Genomic DNA, 16,347 nt, shown 5'->3' with positions numbered 1-16,347 from the left:
TTCTGTTAAATTTAAACTATTCAATAACTATAGCATGTCCTCTTGGAGACTTCAATATCTGTTTGAAATGTGTTGACCTCCTCGTCCACTAACACTGGTTGGGTCAGGTCATGTCCTGGCTTTTAATGGAGCTGTGATTTTGCTGCAGGGTGTTGACATTGCAATCTCCTGAGAATGGAAGCTTCGATTCCATATTTCCGGACAAGGTTCTGATGAGCTGCACACACAATCCACGCACTTGCACACTCTCACCACACGCACTCACACCACACTCTCACACGCACTCAGTCACACCACACGCTCTCGCTCTTGCCGCACTCACTAACGCCGCATGCACTCACTCACGCCACACTCACTCGCACTCACACCTCGCGCGCACTCTCACCTCACGCGCGCACGCGCGCACTCTCACCTCACGGGCTCACGTGCGCACTCACGCAGTCGCTTGCGCCGCTCGCGCTGAGGCACACTGCACGCACTCACTCACACCTCACGCGCTCACTCACACCTCACGCGCTCACTCACACCACACGCGCTCACTTGCACACTAGCTCATGTCTCATGTACTCGCACACGCCGTACGCTCTCGCTTCACGCCGTACGCTCTCGCTTCACGCCGTACGCTCTCGCTTCACGCCGTACGCTCTCGCCTCACGCCGTACGCTCTCGCCTCACACACTCGCTCACGCCTCACGCACTCGCTCACGCCTCACGCACTCGCTCACGCCTCACGCACTCACGCCACGCGCGCGCCGCACGCACTCACACCCACACGCACTCACACCCACACGCACTCAGGCACACCACACGGTGTCACTCGTCACTCACGCCACACGCTCTCATGCACTCTCTCACGCCATGCCGCACTCTCTCACGCCACACGCTCTCTCTCACACCACACACACTCACACCACGCGTGCCGCATGCTCTCACGCACGCCACACGCTCTCACACCACGTGTGCTGCATGCAGTCACGCCACATGCTCTCGCTCGTGGCACACGTCCTCACGCTCTCACTCACGCCTCACGCTCTCACTCACGCCACATGCTCTCACTCATACATTCACTTATGCCACATGCTCTCACGCACATCATATGCACTCACACCACGCGTGCTACACGCACTCATGCCACACGCACTCACACACGCCACGCTGCACACACTCAGGCACGCCTGCGCGCACTCAGACGTGCCGCATGCACTCACACGCTTGCGCTCGCGCCACATCCACTCACTCACGCCACACGTTATCATGCACTCACGCCGCACGCTCTCACGCACTCGCTCACGCCACATGCACTCGCTCACGCCACACGCACGCACTCAGGCACCCTGCACACACACTCTCACGTGCGCTCGCGCCACACTCACTCGCTCATGCCACATGCCACACGCACTCGCTCGCGCCACACGCACGCTCTCACGCCACAGCGCACGCACTCAGGCGCCACGCGCTCACTTAGACACGCACTCGCTCGTGCCACGCCACACTCTCTCACGCCACACGCTCTCTCTCACGCCACAGGTACTCACACCACGCGTGCCGCACGCTCTCTCGCATGCCACACGCTCTCACACCACGCGTGCTGCACGCACTCATGCCACACGCTCTCGCTCGCGACTCACGCACTCATGCACTCACGCACTCATGCACTCACGCACTCATGCACTCATGCACTCACGCACTCATGCACTCACGCACTCACGCACTCACGCACTCTGTCACGCCTCACGCTCTCACTCACGCCTCATGCACTCACTTATGCCACACGCTCTCATGCACATCACATGCACTCACACCATGCGTGCTGTACGCACTCACACCACATGCATGCACTCAGGCGCGTCGCACGCTCACGCCACACGCAGTCGCTCACGCCTCGCGCACTCACTCATTCCGCACGCCTCGCGCACTCACTCACGCCTCGCGCACTCACTTGCGCCTCACGCCTCGCGCACTCACTTGCGCCTCACGCACTCGCTCGCGCCACGCGCCTCACGCACTCGCTTGCGCCACACGCACTCTCTCATGCCACGCTGCACGCACTCAGACATGCGTGTGCTTGCGCCACACGCTCTCACGCACTCGCTTGCGCCGCACGTATTCGCTCGCGCCACGCGCCTCACGCACGCACTCGCTCGCGCCTCGCGCACTCTCTCACGCCAAGCCACACGCACTCAGGCACCCCCGCGCTCACTTAGACACGCGTACGCTCGCGCCACACGCTCTCACTCGCGGCAAACGCTCTCGCTCGCGCCTCACGCACTCGCACGCATGCACGCACTCATGCACGCACTCATGCACTCACGCACTCTGTCACGCCTCACGCTCTCACTCACGCCTCATGCACTCACTTATGCCACACGCTCTCACGCACATCACATGCACTCACACCATATGCATGAACTCAGGCACGTCGCGCGCTCACGCCACATGCAGTCGCTCACGCCTCACGCACTCATTCACGCCGCATGTACTCGCTCGCTCCAGGCGCCGCTCGCGCCTCGCGCACTCGCTCACGCCGCACGCCTCGCGCACTCGCTCACGCCGCACGCACACGCTCGCGCCTTGCGCCACACGCAGTCACTCGCGCCACACGTCGCTCGCGCCACATGCCACACGCACTTGCTCACGCCACATGCACTCTTACACGCCACGCCGCACCCTGCACTCACTCAGACATGCGTACGCTCGCGCCACGCCGCACTCTGTCACGCCACACGCTCTCTGTCACGCCACACGCTATCACACCACGTGTGCTGGACGCACTCACGCCACACGCTCTCGCTCGCAACGCACTCGCACGCCTCACGCACTCACGCACTTTGTCACGCCACATGCTCTCACTCATGCACTCACTTATGCACTCACTTATGCCACATGCTCTCACGCACATCACATGCACTCACACCACGCGTGCTGCACGCACTCACGCCACACGCACTCACACACGCCACGCTGCACACACTCAGGCACGCCGCACGCACTCACACGCGTGCGCTCGTGCCACATGCACTCACTCATGCCACACGCTGTCATGCACTCACGCCGCTAGCCCTCAAGCACTCGCTCACGCCACACGCACGCACTCAGGCACCCCGCACACACACTCACGCGTGCGCTCGCGCCTCACGCATTCGCTCGCGCCACACGCTCTCACGCACTCACGCCGCATGCCTCACGCACTCGCTTGCGCCACACGCCTCACACACTCGCTCGCGCCTCGCACCGCATGCACGGGCTCGCGCCACGCGCCACAAGCCACAAGCCACATGCACTCGCTCGCGCCACAGGCCACACGCACACTCTCACGCCACGCCGCACGCACTCAGGCACCCCGCACTCACTCAGACACGCGTACACTCGCGCCACGCCGCACTCGCTCGTGCCACGCCGCACTCTCTCATGCTACACGCTCTCTCTCACGCTACATGCACTCACACCACACGTGCCGCACGCTCTCACGCACACCACACGCTCTCACACCACGCGTGCTGCATGCACTCACACCACACGCAGTCATTCGCGGCACACGCTCTCGCTCCTGCCTCACGCACGCACTCATGCACTCTGTCACGCCTCACGCTCTCACTCACACCTCATGCACTCACTTATGCCACACGCTCTCACGCACATCACGTGCACTCACACCACATGCATGCAGTCGGGCGCGTCGCGCGCTCACGCCGCACGCTCCAGCTCATGCCGCACGCCTCGCGCACTCACTCACACCTCATGCACTCACGTATGCCACACGCTCTCACGCACATCACGTGCACTCACACCACATGCATGCAGTCGGGCGCGTCGCGCGCTCACGCCGCACGCTCCAGCTCATGCCGCACGCCTCGCGCACTCACTCACACCTCATGCACTCACTTATGCCACACGGTCTCACGCACATCACGTGCACTCACACCACATGCATGCAGTCGGGCGCATCGCGCACTCACGCCGCTCGCTCCAACTCACGCCGCACACCCCAACTCACGCCGCACACCCCAACTCACGCCACACGTATCGCGCAATCACTCACGCCACATGTCTCGCGCACTCACATGCCGCACGCACTCGCTCGCGCGCTCATGCCGCACGCTCTCACTCACGCCACACGCACTCACTTATGCCACACGCTCTCAGGCATGTCACATGCACTCACACCACGTGCACTCAGGCACGCCACACGCACTCGCGCGCTCACGCCACACGCAGTCGCTCACGCTGCACGCTCTCACGCACTCACGCCACATGCCTCGCGCACTCGCTTGCGCCACACGCCTCGCACACTCGCTCACGTCGCACGCACTCGCTCGTGCCTCACACCGCACGCACGGGCTCGCGCCACGCGCCATACGCCACACGCACGCGCTCGTGCCACAGTCCACACGCACTCTCTCACGCCACCCCGCACGCACTCAGGCACCCCGCACTCACTCAGACACGCGTACACTCGCGCCACGCCGCACTCGCTCGTGCCATGCCGCACTCTCTCACGCCACACGCTCTCTCTCACGCTACGTGCACTCACACCACACGTGCCGCACGCTCTCACGCACACCACACGCTCTCAGACCACGCGTGCTGCATGCACTCACACCACACGCACTCACTTGCGGCACACGCACTCGCTCGCGCCTCACGCACGCACTCATGCACTCACTTATGCCACACGCTCTCACGCACATCACGTGCACTCACACCACATGCATGCAGTCGGGCGCGTCGCGCGCTCACGCCGCACGCTCCAGCTCATGCCGCACACCTCGCGCACTCACTCACGCCGCACGCACTCGCTCGCGCCACGCGCCTCACGCACTCGCTCGCGCGCTCACGCCGCACGCTCTCATTCACGCCACACGCACTCTCTTATGCCACACGCTCTCACGCATGTCACATGCACTCACACCACATAAACTCAGGCACGCCACGCGCGCTCACGCCACACGCAGTCGCTCACGCCGCACGGTCTCAGTCACGCCACATGCTCTCACACACGCACTTACGCCACACGCTCTCGCTCGCGTCTCACGCGCTCGCACTCACGCACGCCTCACGCACTCACACACTCTGTCACGCCTCATGTTCTCACTCACGCCTCACACACTGACTTATGCCACACGCTCTCACGCACATCACATGCACTCACACCACATGCATGAACTCAGGCACGTCGCGCGCTCACGCCACACGCACTCACTCACGCCACACGCCTCGCGCACTCACTCCAGCCGCACATACTCGCTCGTGCCAGGCGCCTCACGCACTTGCTCGCGCCTCGCACCGCACGCCTCGCGCCACACGCCGCTCGCGCCTCGCGCCGCACGCACGCAACGTGCCGTGCCACACGCTCTCTCTCACGCCCCACGCACTCACTTATGCCACATGCTCTCACGCACATCACATGCAGTCACACCAGGCATGCTGTACGCACTCACACTACTTGCACTCAGGCGCGCCACACGCACTCGCTCACTCACGCCGCATGCTCTCACTCACGCTGCACGCTCTCACGCCACACGCTCTAATGCACTCACCCACGTCACACGCACTCACTTATGCCACACGCTGTCACGCACGTCACATGCACTCACACCACATGCACTCAGGCACGCCACACGCACTCGCGCGCTCACGCCACACGCAGTCGCTCACGCCTCGTGCACTCACTCACGCCGCACGCCTCGTGCACTCACGCCGCACGCCTCGCTCGTGCCAGGCGCCTCACGCACTCGCTCGTGCCACACGCCACACGCCACATGCCACACGCACTCTCTCGCGCCACACGCACTCTCTCGCACCGCACGCACTCGCTCGCGCCACGCGCCGCACGCACTCGCTCGCGCCACGCGCCGCACGCACTCGCTCGCGCCACGCGCCGCACGCACTCGCTCGCGCCACGCGCCGCACGCACTCGCTCGCGCCACGCGCCGCACGCACTCGCTCGCGCCACGCGCCGCACACACTCGCTCGCGCCACGCGCCGCACACACTCGCTCGCGCCACGCGCCGCACACACTCGCGCGCTCACGCCACACGCAGTCGCTCACGCCTCGTGCACTCACTCACGCCGCACGCCTTGTGCACTCACGCCGCACGCCTCGCTCGTGCCAGGCGCCTCACGCACTCGCTCGTGCCACACGCCACACGCCACATGCCACACGCACTCTCTCGCGCCACACGCACTCTCTCGCGCCGCACGCACTCTCTCGCGCCGCACGCACTCTCTCGCGCCGCACGCACTCGCTCGCGCCGCACGCACTCGCTCGCGCCGCACGCACTCTCTCGCGCCGCACGCACTCTCTCGCGCCGCACGCACTCTCTCGCGCCACGCGCCGCACGCACTCGCTCGCGCCACGCGCCGCACGCACTCGCTCGCGCCACGCGCCGCACGCACTCGCTCGCGCCACGCGCCGCACGCACTCGCTCGCGCCACGCGCCGCACGCACTCGCTCGCGCCACGCGCCGCACGCACTCGCTCGCGCCACGCGCCGCACGCACTCGCTCGCGCCACGCGCCGCACGCACTCGCTCGCGCCACGCGTCGCACGCACTCGCTCGCGCCAAACGCACTCTCTCATGCCACGCCGCACACACTCGGGCACCCCACACTCACTCAGACACGCGTATGCTCGCGACACACGCAGTCGATCGCGCCACAGACGCTCGATCTCGCCACATGCTCTCTCTCACGCCACATGCCCTCACACCACGCGTGCTGCACACAGTCACGCCACGCACTCTTACTCGTGGCTCACGCACTGACGCACGCACTGACGCACGCCACATGCTCTCACACCACGTGTGCTGTACGCACTCACACCACATGCATGCACTCAGGCGAGTTGCGCGCTCACGCCTCGCGCACTCACTCATGCCACACGCATCGTGCACTCACTCACTCACACCGCACGCCTCGCACACTCGCTCGCGCCACACGCCACACGCACTCGCTCACGCCACACGCTACACGCACTCTCACACGCCACGTCGCACGCACTCAGGCACCCTGCACTCACTCAGACACGCGTACGCTCGCGCCACACACACTTAATCGCGCCACGCCACACTCTGTCATGCCACACCCTCTCACGCACGCCACATGCTCTCACACCATGCGTGCTGCACGCACTCATGCCACACACTCTCACTCGCGGCACATTCTCTCGCTTGCAACGCACTCATGCACTCACTCACGCCTCACGCACTCTGTCACGCCTCATGCTCTCACTCACGCCTCATGCACTCACTTATGCCACACGCTCTCACGGACATCACATGCACTTACACCACGCGTGCTGTATGCACTCACACCACATGCATGCACTCAGGCGTGTCGCGCGCTCACGCCACACGCAGTCGCTCACACCGCACACTCTCACTCACGCCACACGCTCTCTCTCACGCACGCACTCACACCACACCGCACGCACACAGGCGCGCCGCATGCAGTCAGACACGCGTGCGCTCGCGCCACATGCACTCAAACGCACCACACGCACTCACGCAGTCGCTCGCACCGCTCGCTCCACAGGCACTCATTCACTCACTCGGCTTAGTGGAGAGGTTTATCTCAGGCATTGACTGTTTCTTATCACAAGTATGATGAAGGCACAGATGCTGTTTATTGTGTTGTGCAGCGATGTTAAAAAGTAATACCTTTCCCACAAGTTAACTCAGTTGCTGAATGCATGGTTTGCGTTTCAGATATATGCCAACAGTGTGGATTCATTTCCCACACTGGCTGAGGTTACCATGATGGACACCCCATTCTCAACTTCTCTCCTTATCTGAGGCATGGTGACACTCAGGTTAAACCATCACTTGTTGTCCCTCCCTAATGAGAGAGCAGTTCTGTGGTCTGGTATAAAGAGGGTAATGCAGTGACTCTTCAAGCATGAGAGGAGGTTTAATCTACATGTTTCCTATAGAGTTGACCTTAAAAGCTCAGAATGCATGCCATGCTAACGAGGGTGGTCTGCCTCTAAGAAGGCAGCAAGGTTCATGGGCACATCTATGTGTGTCCCACACCCTGTGTGTTTGGATGTGCGAAAACTACTGCAAGAGTTTCTGCCTCCTCAACTTTGAACTGGCCAACATTCCTCCAATGGCAGCGCAGCCCCAATGGGCTGAATGGCCTAATTCTGCTTGTATATCTTATGATCTTATGGGTGAGTGAAGAAAGCGCTTCGGAGATGCTCTGTATCTCCCCTTTAAGCAAGCAGCAGTGTCTTTAATGAGCAGGAGAACCTTGCTACCTGTCGTTCAGAATGGCAACAGTTTGTACCCTTCATGCTGTCTGTCACTTTGACTGCCAGTGATTTATCACTGGGGCAAAGCAGCAGGTGACAAGGGCTGGGAAGAAGAAAATCCTGCACCGCAGACCTCGACAAACTTGTGTAATATCCTGCTTTGTGAGCTCGAGATCTGCAGGTTGGGAATTGGCCTGTTCAGAAACTTAATGACCTTGACAAGACATCACCTTCTAATTGAAGAATAGCTTGGGGTTGTTGCTGACTAAGTGACATCCAGCCTTGAGACAGGACTGACAGAAATGCACTGGCCCATGCTTACGCAATGTGTTGGTTGTGAGTGTCTAAGTGTAAAACAAAAGACAGTAGAGAGATTGACAATTAAGATCTTCATGAAACATACCAGCAAGGTCAAATGAAGACAAACTATTTGACCCATCAGCTCACTAATTTCACAGACTATGGTTTATCCTGAGGCAACTTCATTGAACCATCTAAAGAATAGTTCCTTTCCATTTGTTCAGCTCTTTGAGTAATAGAGTCTCACAATGCATTCATTGTATCCACCTTAGCTTGTTAAAACAGCTTTCTCAAAGCCTCACTTCCGCTTTTTCGCCCATAGCTCTGAATTTCTTTATCTCCTTTTCAAGCATGTTCCTGACCTATTTCGGGCAGTTCGTTCCAAGTCATTCATTTTGTAAACAAATTTCTCCTCACCTCTCCGTCATTCTCTTACCAATTGCTATAAATCAGTGTCTTCTCTTTTTTATCACTCCATCTGCCAGTCTTGCTTTTAAAAATCAGAGAATCTCTATAGTGTGGAAGCTGTCTATTTGGCCCATCAGGTCCACATCGACCCTCCGAAGAGCAGTCCCACCCAGTCCCACTCCCCTACCCTATCCCTGCAACCATGCATTTCCCTGGCTAACCCACCTAACCTACACACTCCTAGATACTTTGGCCAATTCACCCTAACCTGCATGTCTTTGATAGTGGGAGGAAACACACACGGACATGGGGAGAATGTGCAAACTCCACACAGTCACTCACTGAGCCACTGTGCCACCCATGAAAGAAACTCATTGATATAGAATTGATTGTTTTTCTTATTCCTCAACTGTCACATTAATGTATAGGCCAAGAGAGGGCCTGAAAAAGGAGTTCCTCCTGAATTCAAACTCATTCACTTGATACTTCAAGCCCCAAAGTCAAATAACCTGGTTGCATTTTCCTGATCCATTCCTTTCAGTCATTTCAAGGCTGCAGTCATATCTTCTCTCAGTTCTGCTTTTCTCATAAGTTGCATCAACAACAAATGACCTGGAATAGATCATTTTGGGAGCTGCCTGTATGTCCTGGCAGAGCAAGTTGCATTTTTGTTTTTAACAATTCCTTTCTATTGCTAAGTCAGGATTTTACTTGAACCAATTAGTTGGATTGCCATTAATTACTTGTGCCGTAATCTTCTCTGAACGACCCGTCTGGTTGCTGACCAAATATCATGTTGAAAATCTAAGTCGATTATATCTATTTTCTCATCCACAATGACCAGTTTGGTTACCTCTTCGCTGGTTTTCCAGATGAAATATTTTGTTGTTGATTATTTTTTACTGCTGATCTGTTAATTGTGTGTTTCCTCTCCTCCTTCATACACTTTCTTCTCGTATCTGTCTAGCTGGAGAGTGGTTTAACAATACCTGTTGACCATTACGATATTGGTGGTGCTCACATCTGTGGGGTTATTGACAGTGTAACTGACATTGGGATTATTGACAGCAGGGTTACAGTGAGAAAGGACCATTGAAACCCTTATTCCCTCTATACTGTCCATAATTTGTATGTTTTTAAACTAGGATGCACATTTTTCTGACGTATGTGCGTGGAGATTTCATAAGCTTTTTCCGATTTAAATTAAGTTAATTGTTCACAGGATCACCCAAAACTCTAATCCACTTGCTCAGTCACATGTAGAAACATACTCGAGGAAAGTGCAGCTAAAGAGTATTGTTTACCGTTACAAGTTACAGGCAGGAGAAGTATTTCAGAATTCATGTGCTTGGTGTGTCCTGCGAAACACATTGCAAGCTTAATGAAGAAGGCATTTCACTTCTGGGGTATAGTTTATTTTATTAATTTGTGGGGTGTGGACATTGCTGGCTGGGCTAGCATATATTGCACAGCCATAGTTGCCCCTGTGAAGGTTGTGGTGAGCTGCTGTCTTAAATTACTGCAGTGCATTTGGTGTAGGTTGACCGACAGTGCTGAAAGAGACGGATTTGACTCATGACAGTGAAAGAATGGCGAAAAATTTCCAAATCAGGAGGATGAGTGGTTTGGAGGGGAACTTGCAGGGGGTGGTGTTCCCATGTATCTGCTACCCTTGCCCTTCTAGATTGTAGCAGTTGTGGGTTTGGAAGGTGCTGTCTAAGGAGGCTGTGTGATTTTAATATACAGTTTGGTGGAAAGGGTAGTTTCAGCCAAAGTAGTTTCCAGATTCTATCAAAGAGATGGTCTTTCTATAGATGTAAATATTTCTACTCTCATGACTAGTAAGTCAATTTGCAGTATTGCTGGATTTGAAACTGAGCTGGATTGGAAATCTGATTTTGTTGCAGTCTCCTAATCTGAAGGCACAGAGGTTGCTGTTCCTGCCTTATCTTTTGGCAGAGAGCACTTGAAGATTAAACAAAAAAGACTGACATGTCTGTCTTGCGTTTTCCAGATATATTGCTGCGTTTGGGTTGATTATCTCTAATCTATGTTATTGGGTTGAAGACATTTGCCCGGAGGGAATCTCCATGCTTGGGGGTTGGGGTGGGGGCAGTGTTTAATTGTGGTCTGAGACAATCAGAATCCTTGTTTAAACAAGACAGATTCAAATCATGAAATGTCTTCTGGATGGACTCAGGCTATGAGTAGTGGCACCACTTAGTCTGAAATGTGCCCTTTTGCCCTATGACAATGTGTGGCAGTTGTGAATCCATGGATCGAGCCAGTTCGAGCAGATTCATCGCAGACTGCAGTTCATTTTCAAGAAAAATATGAATGACATGCCTTCATCAAGAGAACAGTAAGGCAATTGACAATGACACTGAAAGTGCTGTTTCTACTGATATCGACCTTGACCTCAATGTCCACGATAATACAATGGAGAAAAAGATGTCCTATTTGACTGTTGGCTACTTTACCAGAGCCTATTTTCAAACTATTCCAGGAAATTGCCTTAGCGTTGATATTTGTGCATTTTGTCACTACTCACTGTTTTATACGTACTCAGTAAAGGCCTCTAGCTCTGATTCTGTATCGTTCAGTTCCAGCTGAGTAAGTGACGATGTCTGCAATTTCCTGACTGTGTCTCCCCAAACAGCATGAAAGAGAAAAATGATAGCTGCTGGACAATTTGGGTAACAGATGAAAAACTCTTTTTAAAAAAGATCCTTCACTAATTTAGCCATCCTTGTTAAATTCTACATTTTTCTGGTGTTTTGCTAAGCCTACTGTGATAACTAATGGCTTTTCTGTTTGCCTTCAAAACCTATTTCCAGCATTCTGTATCTCCCAACATATGAGATGACAAAAACTGGATATTATTATATTGAATCTACTGAACTGTATTCTGTTTACATGTATTATAACAGTGACATCAGGCACACTAAGAGATCCATGCACTAACTTCTTGGTCCCTCTACTGTTCACTTGATTTCATCTGAGAGCTCTCTATCTAATATTGGTCTGATCACTCACAGAATGACACAATCATCAGAATTATCAACTTGAACAGGCTCGTTCCTGCTTTTGTAATCTTTCTGATATCGCACTGCCTCTCATTCTCCATTAACTAAGAGATTGCCTATTAGTGCTTCACAACTCCTATCAATGTACATGGGCTTAACTGACTGGGATCTCCAGGATGTTGGCGGTCAGCCACACAGTATAACTGCCTTCAGAATGGAATTGTATTTAATACAATCAAACATTTGCATTTAATGATAATGTGGCAGCTTGGTGTAATGTTGTATCATTTGGCCAAAGATAGAGAAACTTGTTGATTGTCATTTGGTTTAGCAACCCAAACACAAATCATGGGAAGGTCGGATACTAAGTTCAAAGGAGAAAGTCAGATTGTATTTCTTCAACGTGGTTCACGACCTCAGCGCTCACAAATTGTTTTACGAACAATAAAGGTATGTTTGTAGTGTAATCACTGTTGTATGCAGAAAACACAGCTATCAATTTGTGCAGAGCAAGCACCCATAAAGCAGCATTGAAGTAGTGACAAGATACTCTCCATTTAGTAATGTTTAAGAGATAGAGCCAAGAGCAATGATAAATATGATTGGCTGTCAGACTTACCAATGATAGTGGAACCTATTGCTTCATGTCTTGAAAATGTAGTGGGGTTCACTCATTCTGCCCTGCCTATCTACTCAGATCTACAAATATGTCTGGTCCCACACATTGCAGACCCCAGCGTCCAATGAAATGGTCTTGCTGTATGTGGTGAATAATTTCTGTTGATTAAGGTTACTATTGGATCATGTACAGTCATTATTACATCAATTTACATTTCACTGTGTATTGTCATAGGACAGAGAAGATGTCGAAACTTCAGGTGATTCCAGGGAATTTCGACGTCGCCATCGAGTGTGTTCCTCCAGATATTTCTAGTGAGTACAGCCCGCTTCCATTTTATGTTGAAAATAATTTGAAAGCAATTTGACCATAAAATTCCCACTCTTTTGGCTCATTTAGATTGTGTGACATCATCTTACATGCCTGTGAAACCGTTCGAGGAGAGCAGCTGCAGCTGTGTGTCCTTTGAGGTGGAAGAATTTGTTCCCAATATCGCAAAATATATGTACCCCTTCACAGGTTTCAAGAACCACCTATACGTTTACCCCATTCAGCTCAAGTATGATAACCAGAAAGCTTTTGCGAAGGTATTGTAGGCTGAATAATTGTGTACTGAATTTTCTTGTAGAAAAAGATCAGAATTTTCTAATACCAGTCACTAAGTATTTAGCTGACTGCCTATCTGCCTGTCTCTGTCTTTCTACACCACACGCACCCCCACCACATCCCAGGCAAGAAACATTGCGGTCTATGTCGAGGTCAGGGACTCTGATGGAGATAAATCGCGACCATTGAAGGTAAGTGAGACGGCTGTCTTGATTGACTATGCAAAGTTTGCACATTCTCTGCATAGGTTTCCTCCCATGGTCCAAAAGTGTGCAGGTTACGTGGATAATCCATGCTGAGTTCTCCAGTGTCCAGGGATGTGCAGGCCAGGTGGGTTGGGTTAGCCGTGGGATATGCGGGGTTACAGGGATGGGTGGATCTAATTGGGATGCTCTGTGAAGAGTTAGTGTGCAAAGACTCTGATCTGCAGTATTGGAACAGTCATTCAGCCCATCAAGACTGCCACTGTCATTGAAAAACCCATCTGGTTTACTAATGTCTTTTAGAGAAGGAAATCTGCAGTCCTAGCCCAGCCTGGCCTACACATATCTCCAGACCCAGAGCAATACGGTTAACTCATAACCATGCTCTGGGATGATCTGGAGGTCAAGGGAAACTAGGGGTGGACATCAAAAGTCAGCCTTGCCACTGACACACCCACCTTCCATGCAAGAGTGGAGAAGCCTAAGGAGAGAGTAGGGAAAATTTGGGCAGGAAATTTGGCACCTCCTGTCTCCAGCCCAGGTAAATCCGTTGTGGGAGAGTCCTCCAGCCCCGTTGTCCATGGCCAGGCTGATGAGTGTGTGGCAGTTTCTCAGAACAAGGATGAGGCTCATTCACAGCAGGAACTTGGAGATGGATTCTCTTCATGTGAAGAAACTGTGGTACTGCATCTACCACATGGTTCTAGCTGGCTGGAAATCTCTCCTGTTTTTACCACCTGTAGATCTTATAGATTAATAATCAACTTGTTTGGCCGCTTAATGGTACAATTTCCATGACCATTATGTCCTGAGGATGGAACTTCTAACTCTCCCATTGTGCTCCAATGTCTCTTTGACTGGCTTAGGGAATGGAAAAAAATCCTTTGGAGTCAATGTTCCTGGATGTTATGGATAATGATAATCCTTGGCCTCGGAAGGGGGAATGTCATACTGGCAGTAACCTCTATCTCCTCAGTTGTGCTTGTGGTCAGCAGCTCTTGACAGCTGGGACTTTGCCCCAGGAGCCCGTGATCCTGGGAAGTACTTGTTTGGTTGTCAGTAAGTATTAGGCACTTCAGTTAGCAGGCCTTTCTTAAAATTAGACAAGTGTTGGCTCTGTGGTGAATGGAGAGATTCTCATGGCCTCTGTATACTGAACCACACCACCACCCTCCCCACCCCCTGCCTATAATAAACTGGTTCTCAATCCTGGATTGAAAAGATTGACTCTATCTCTCCTATTTTATCTGATGGGAAAATGTAGAATGAAGGGGACCAATCCTAAAACTGGAACAAAATTAGGAACCATTTTCTTGCACATTCGAAATAGGAAGAAAAGTAGAAGTATAGATTTCTCCCCACTATCCCCAACACCACCACCCCTCTCCCTCCCCCGCCCCCGAGATCAAAAGACATGGCCGGGGGAGAGAAAAATGAAGTTTTCCAGACTTTGATTTTTGATGAGTGAGGATAATGAAGGATATGGAGCTAATATGGGTAAATGGAGTTGAAGTCCAAAGCTGCTATGATCTGACTGAATGTTAGGACAAGATTGAGGAGCTGAATGGCCACCTCTTCTTCTTAAGACGGTATTTTTGATAGATATGTACTGGCCATTTGAATTTGGTATGTGGATCTGTTATTTCAGTTTAATAATGCAGGGCCTGGGACAGTGGGCATATCAGGACCCATTAATTAGGCTCTAAGTGGCATGCTGTGCTCAGGTTGGAGGGGGCGATTGCTAGATCAGTGCTCGGGGCCTGTGATTTTTATCCCGGTCCCTGATCCCACTTTGACAGTTTTGCAATTCGATCACTTATATTATCCTGTTGGTGTGCCGCTGATCCCAGACAAAGTACCACACATTTGTTGTGAGAGTGTAATGTTGTACTATGTGTCAAAAAGACTTAAACTGAAACTTGGAATGTTAACCTTTTAACAATTGCCCTTAGTGTATCTACGGAAAACCGGGTGACCATGTGTTCACAACCAAAGCTTGTGCAACGGTTGTGCACCATCAACAGTGCCCGGAGTTCTACAATGAGGTAAGTCAGCTCCTGTTTAATTTGCTGTTTAAAATGTAATTCTACAAGCTTGTCCACAACTTCTGATGCTGGGTGTCCTATTGCTTTGTGTTTCGGTATTCTTATAGATTAAAATTGAGCTGCCTGTACATCTCCATGAGAAGCATCACCTCCTGTTCACATTTTACCACATCAGCTGTGAGATAAATACCAAAGGCACAACAAAGAAACGGGAAAATATTGAGTCACAGGGTAAGTGTGAAAACATGTGACTAAAAGTAATCCTGAAATTGTGCCTACATTGTCCTCTTCCTCACTTTGAATATCGTCACATGTGAAACTTGTTGTTTGACATGGGGCCTGTTAGCCCACTGGGCTAGTGATGAACAGGTTGAGAGCTCTAGTTGTGGCAATACATTTAAGTAAATCTCCAGACTTGGATTGATTTATATGGCATTGAGCGGACTTGATAGAGATGTACAAAATTATGAGATGCCCAGGTAGGGTTGACAGTCAGAATCTTTCTCCCGGAGTTGAAATGTCTAATATTAGGGAATATGCATTTAAGGTGAGATGGGCAAAGTTCAAAGGAGACATGAAGGAGCAAGTTTTTTTTTACACAGAGATGTAGGGTGGGACTCTGGAATACATTGCCAGGCCCCTTTATCCATACACTCTGCATTCTGCTAGTCAGCCAATCCCTTATCTATTGCCACTACCTACCCCTAATACCACGGGCTTTAATTTAGCAGCCTCCTAGTGGCACTTTGGGTCACAAGCTTTCATTTGGACGCTTTCTCCTCGTCATATCCTCCCTCACCATTGAAGTAACTTGTTTCCAATCAGTAAGGCTATTCTGCCTCCTTAACTGTTTTCCCTGTCTGTCCTGTAAACTTTATAAACTGATATAC

The 16,347-nt window shown here is 52.7% G+C and overlaps 1 protein-coding gene across 5 annotated transcripts in view; it reads left to right on the top strand.

Annotated features, from left to right (window-relative positions):
* The window catches only part of dock11 (dedicator of cytokinesis 11), a 272,082-nt gene that overhangs the window by 108,871 nt on the left and 146,864 nt on the right, over positions 1-16,347 (top strand). For all 5 annotated transcript variants that reach the window (XM_048544154.2, XM_048544150.2, XM_048544152.2 and 2 more), the window contains 5 exons: positions 12,838-12,917; positions 13,003-13,190; positions 13,335-13,400; positions 15,365-15,457; positions 15,565-15,688. In XM_048544154.2, the coding sequence (XP_048400111.2) occupies positions 12,838-12,917; positions 13,003-13,190; positions 13,335-13,400; positions 15,365-15,457; positions 15,565-15,688 (551 nt within the window). The remainder of the gene's footprint in view (positions 1-12,837; positions 12,918-13,002; positions 13,191-13,334; positions 13,401-15,364; positions 15,458-15,564; positions 15,689-16,347) is intronic.

This window comes from Stegostoma tigrinum, chromosome 15 (assembly GCF_030684315.1).
Source record: "Stegostoma tigrinum isolate sSteTig4 chromosome 15, sSteTig4.hap1, whole genome shotgun sequence".
NCBI lineage: Eukaryota > Metazoa > Chordata > Chondrichthyes > Orectolobiformes > Stegostomatidae > Stegostoma > Stegostoma tigrinum.
The sequence above is the reverse complement of the archived record's forward strand: the minus strand, read 5'-3'. Positions and strand labels throughout refer to the sequence as shown.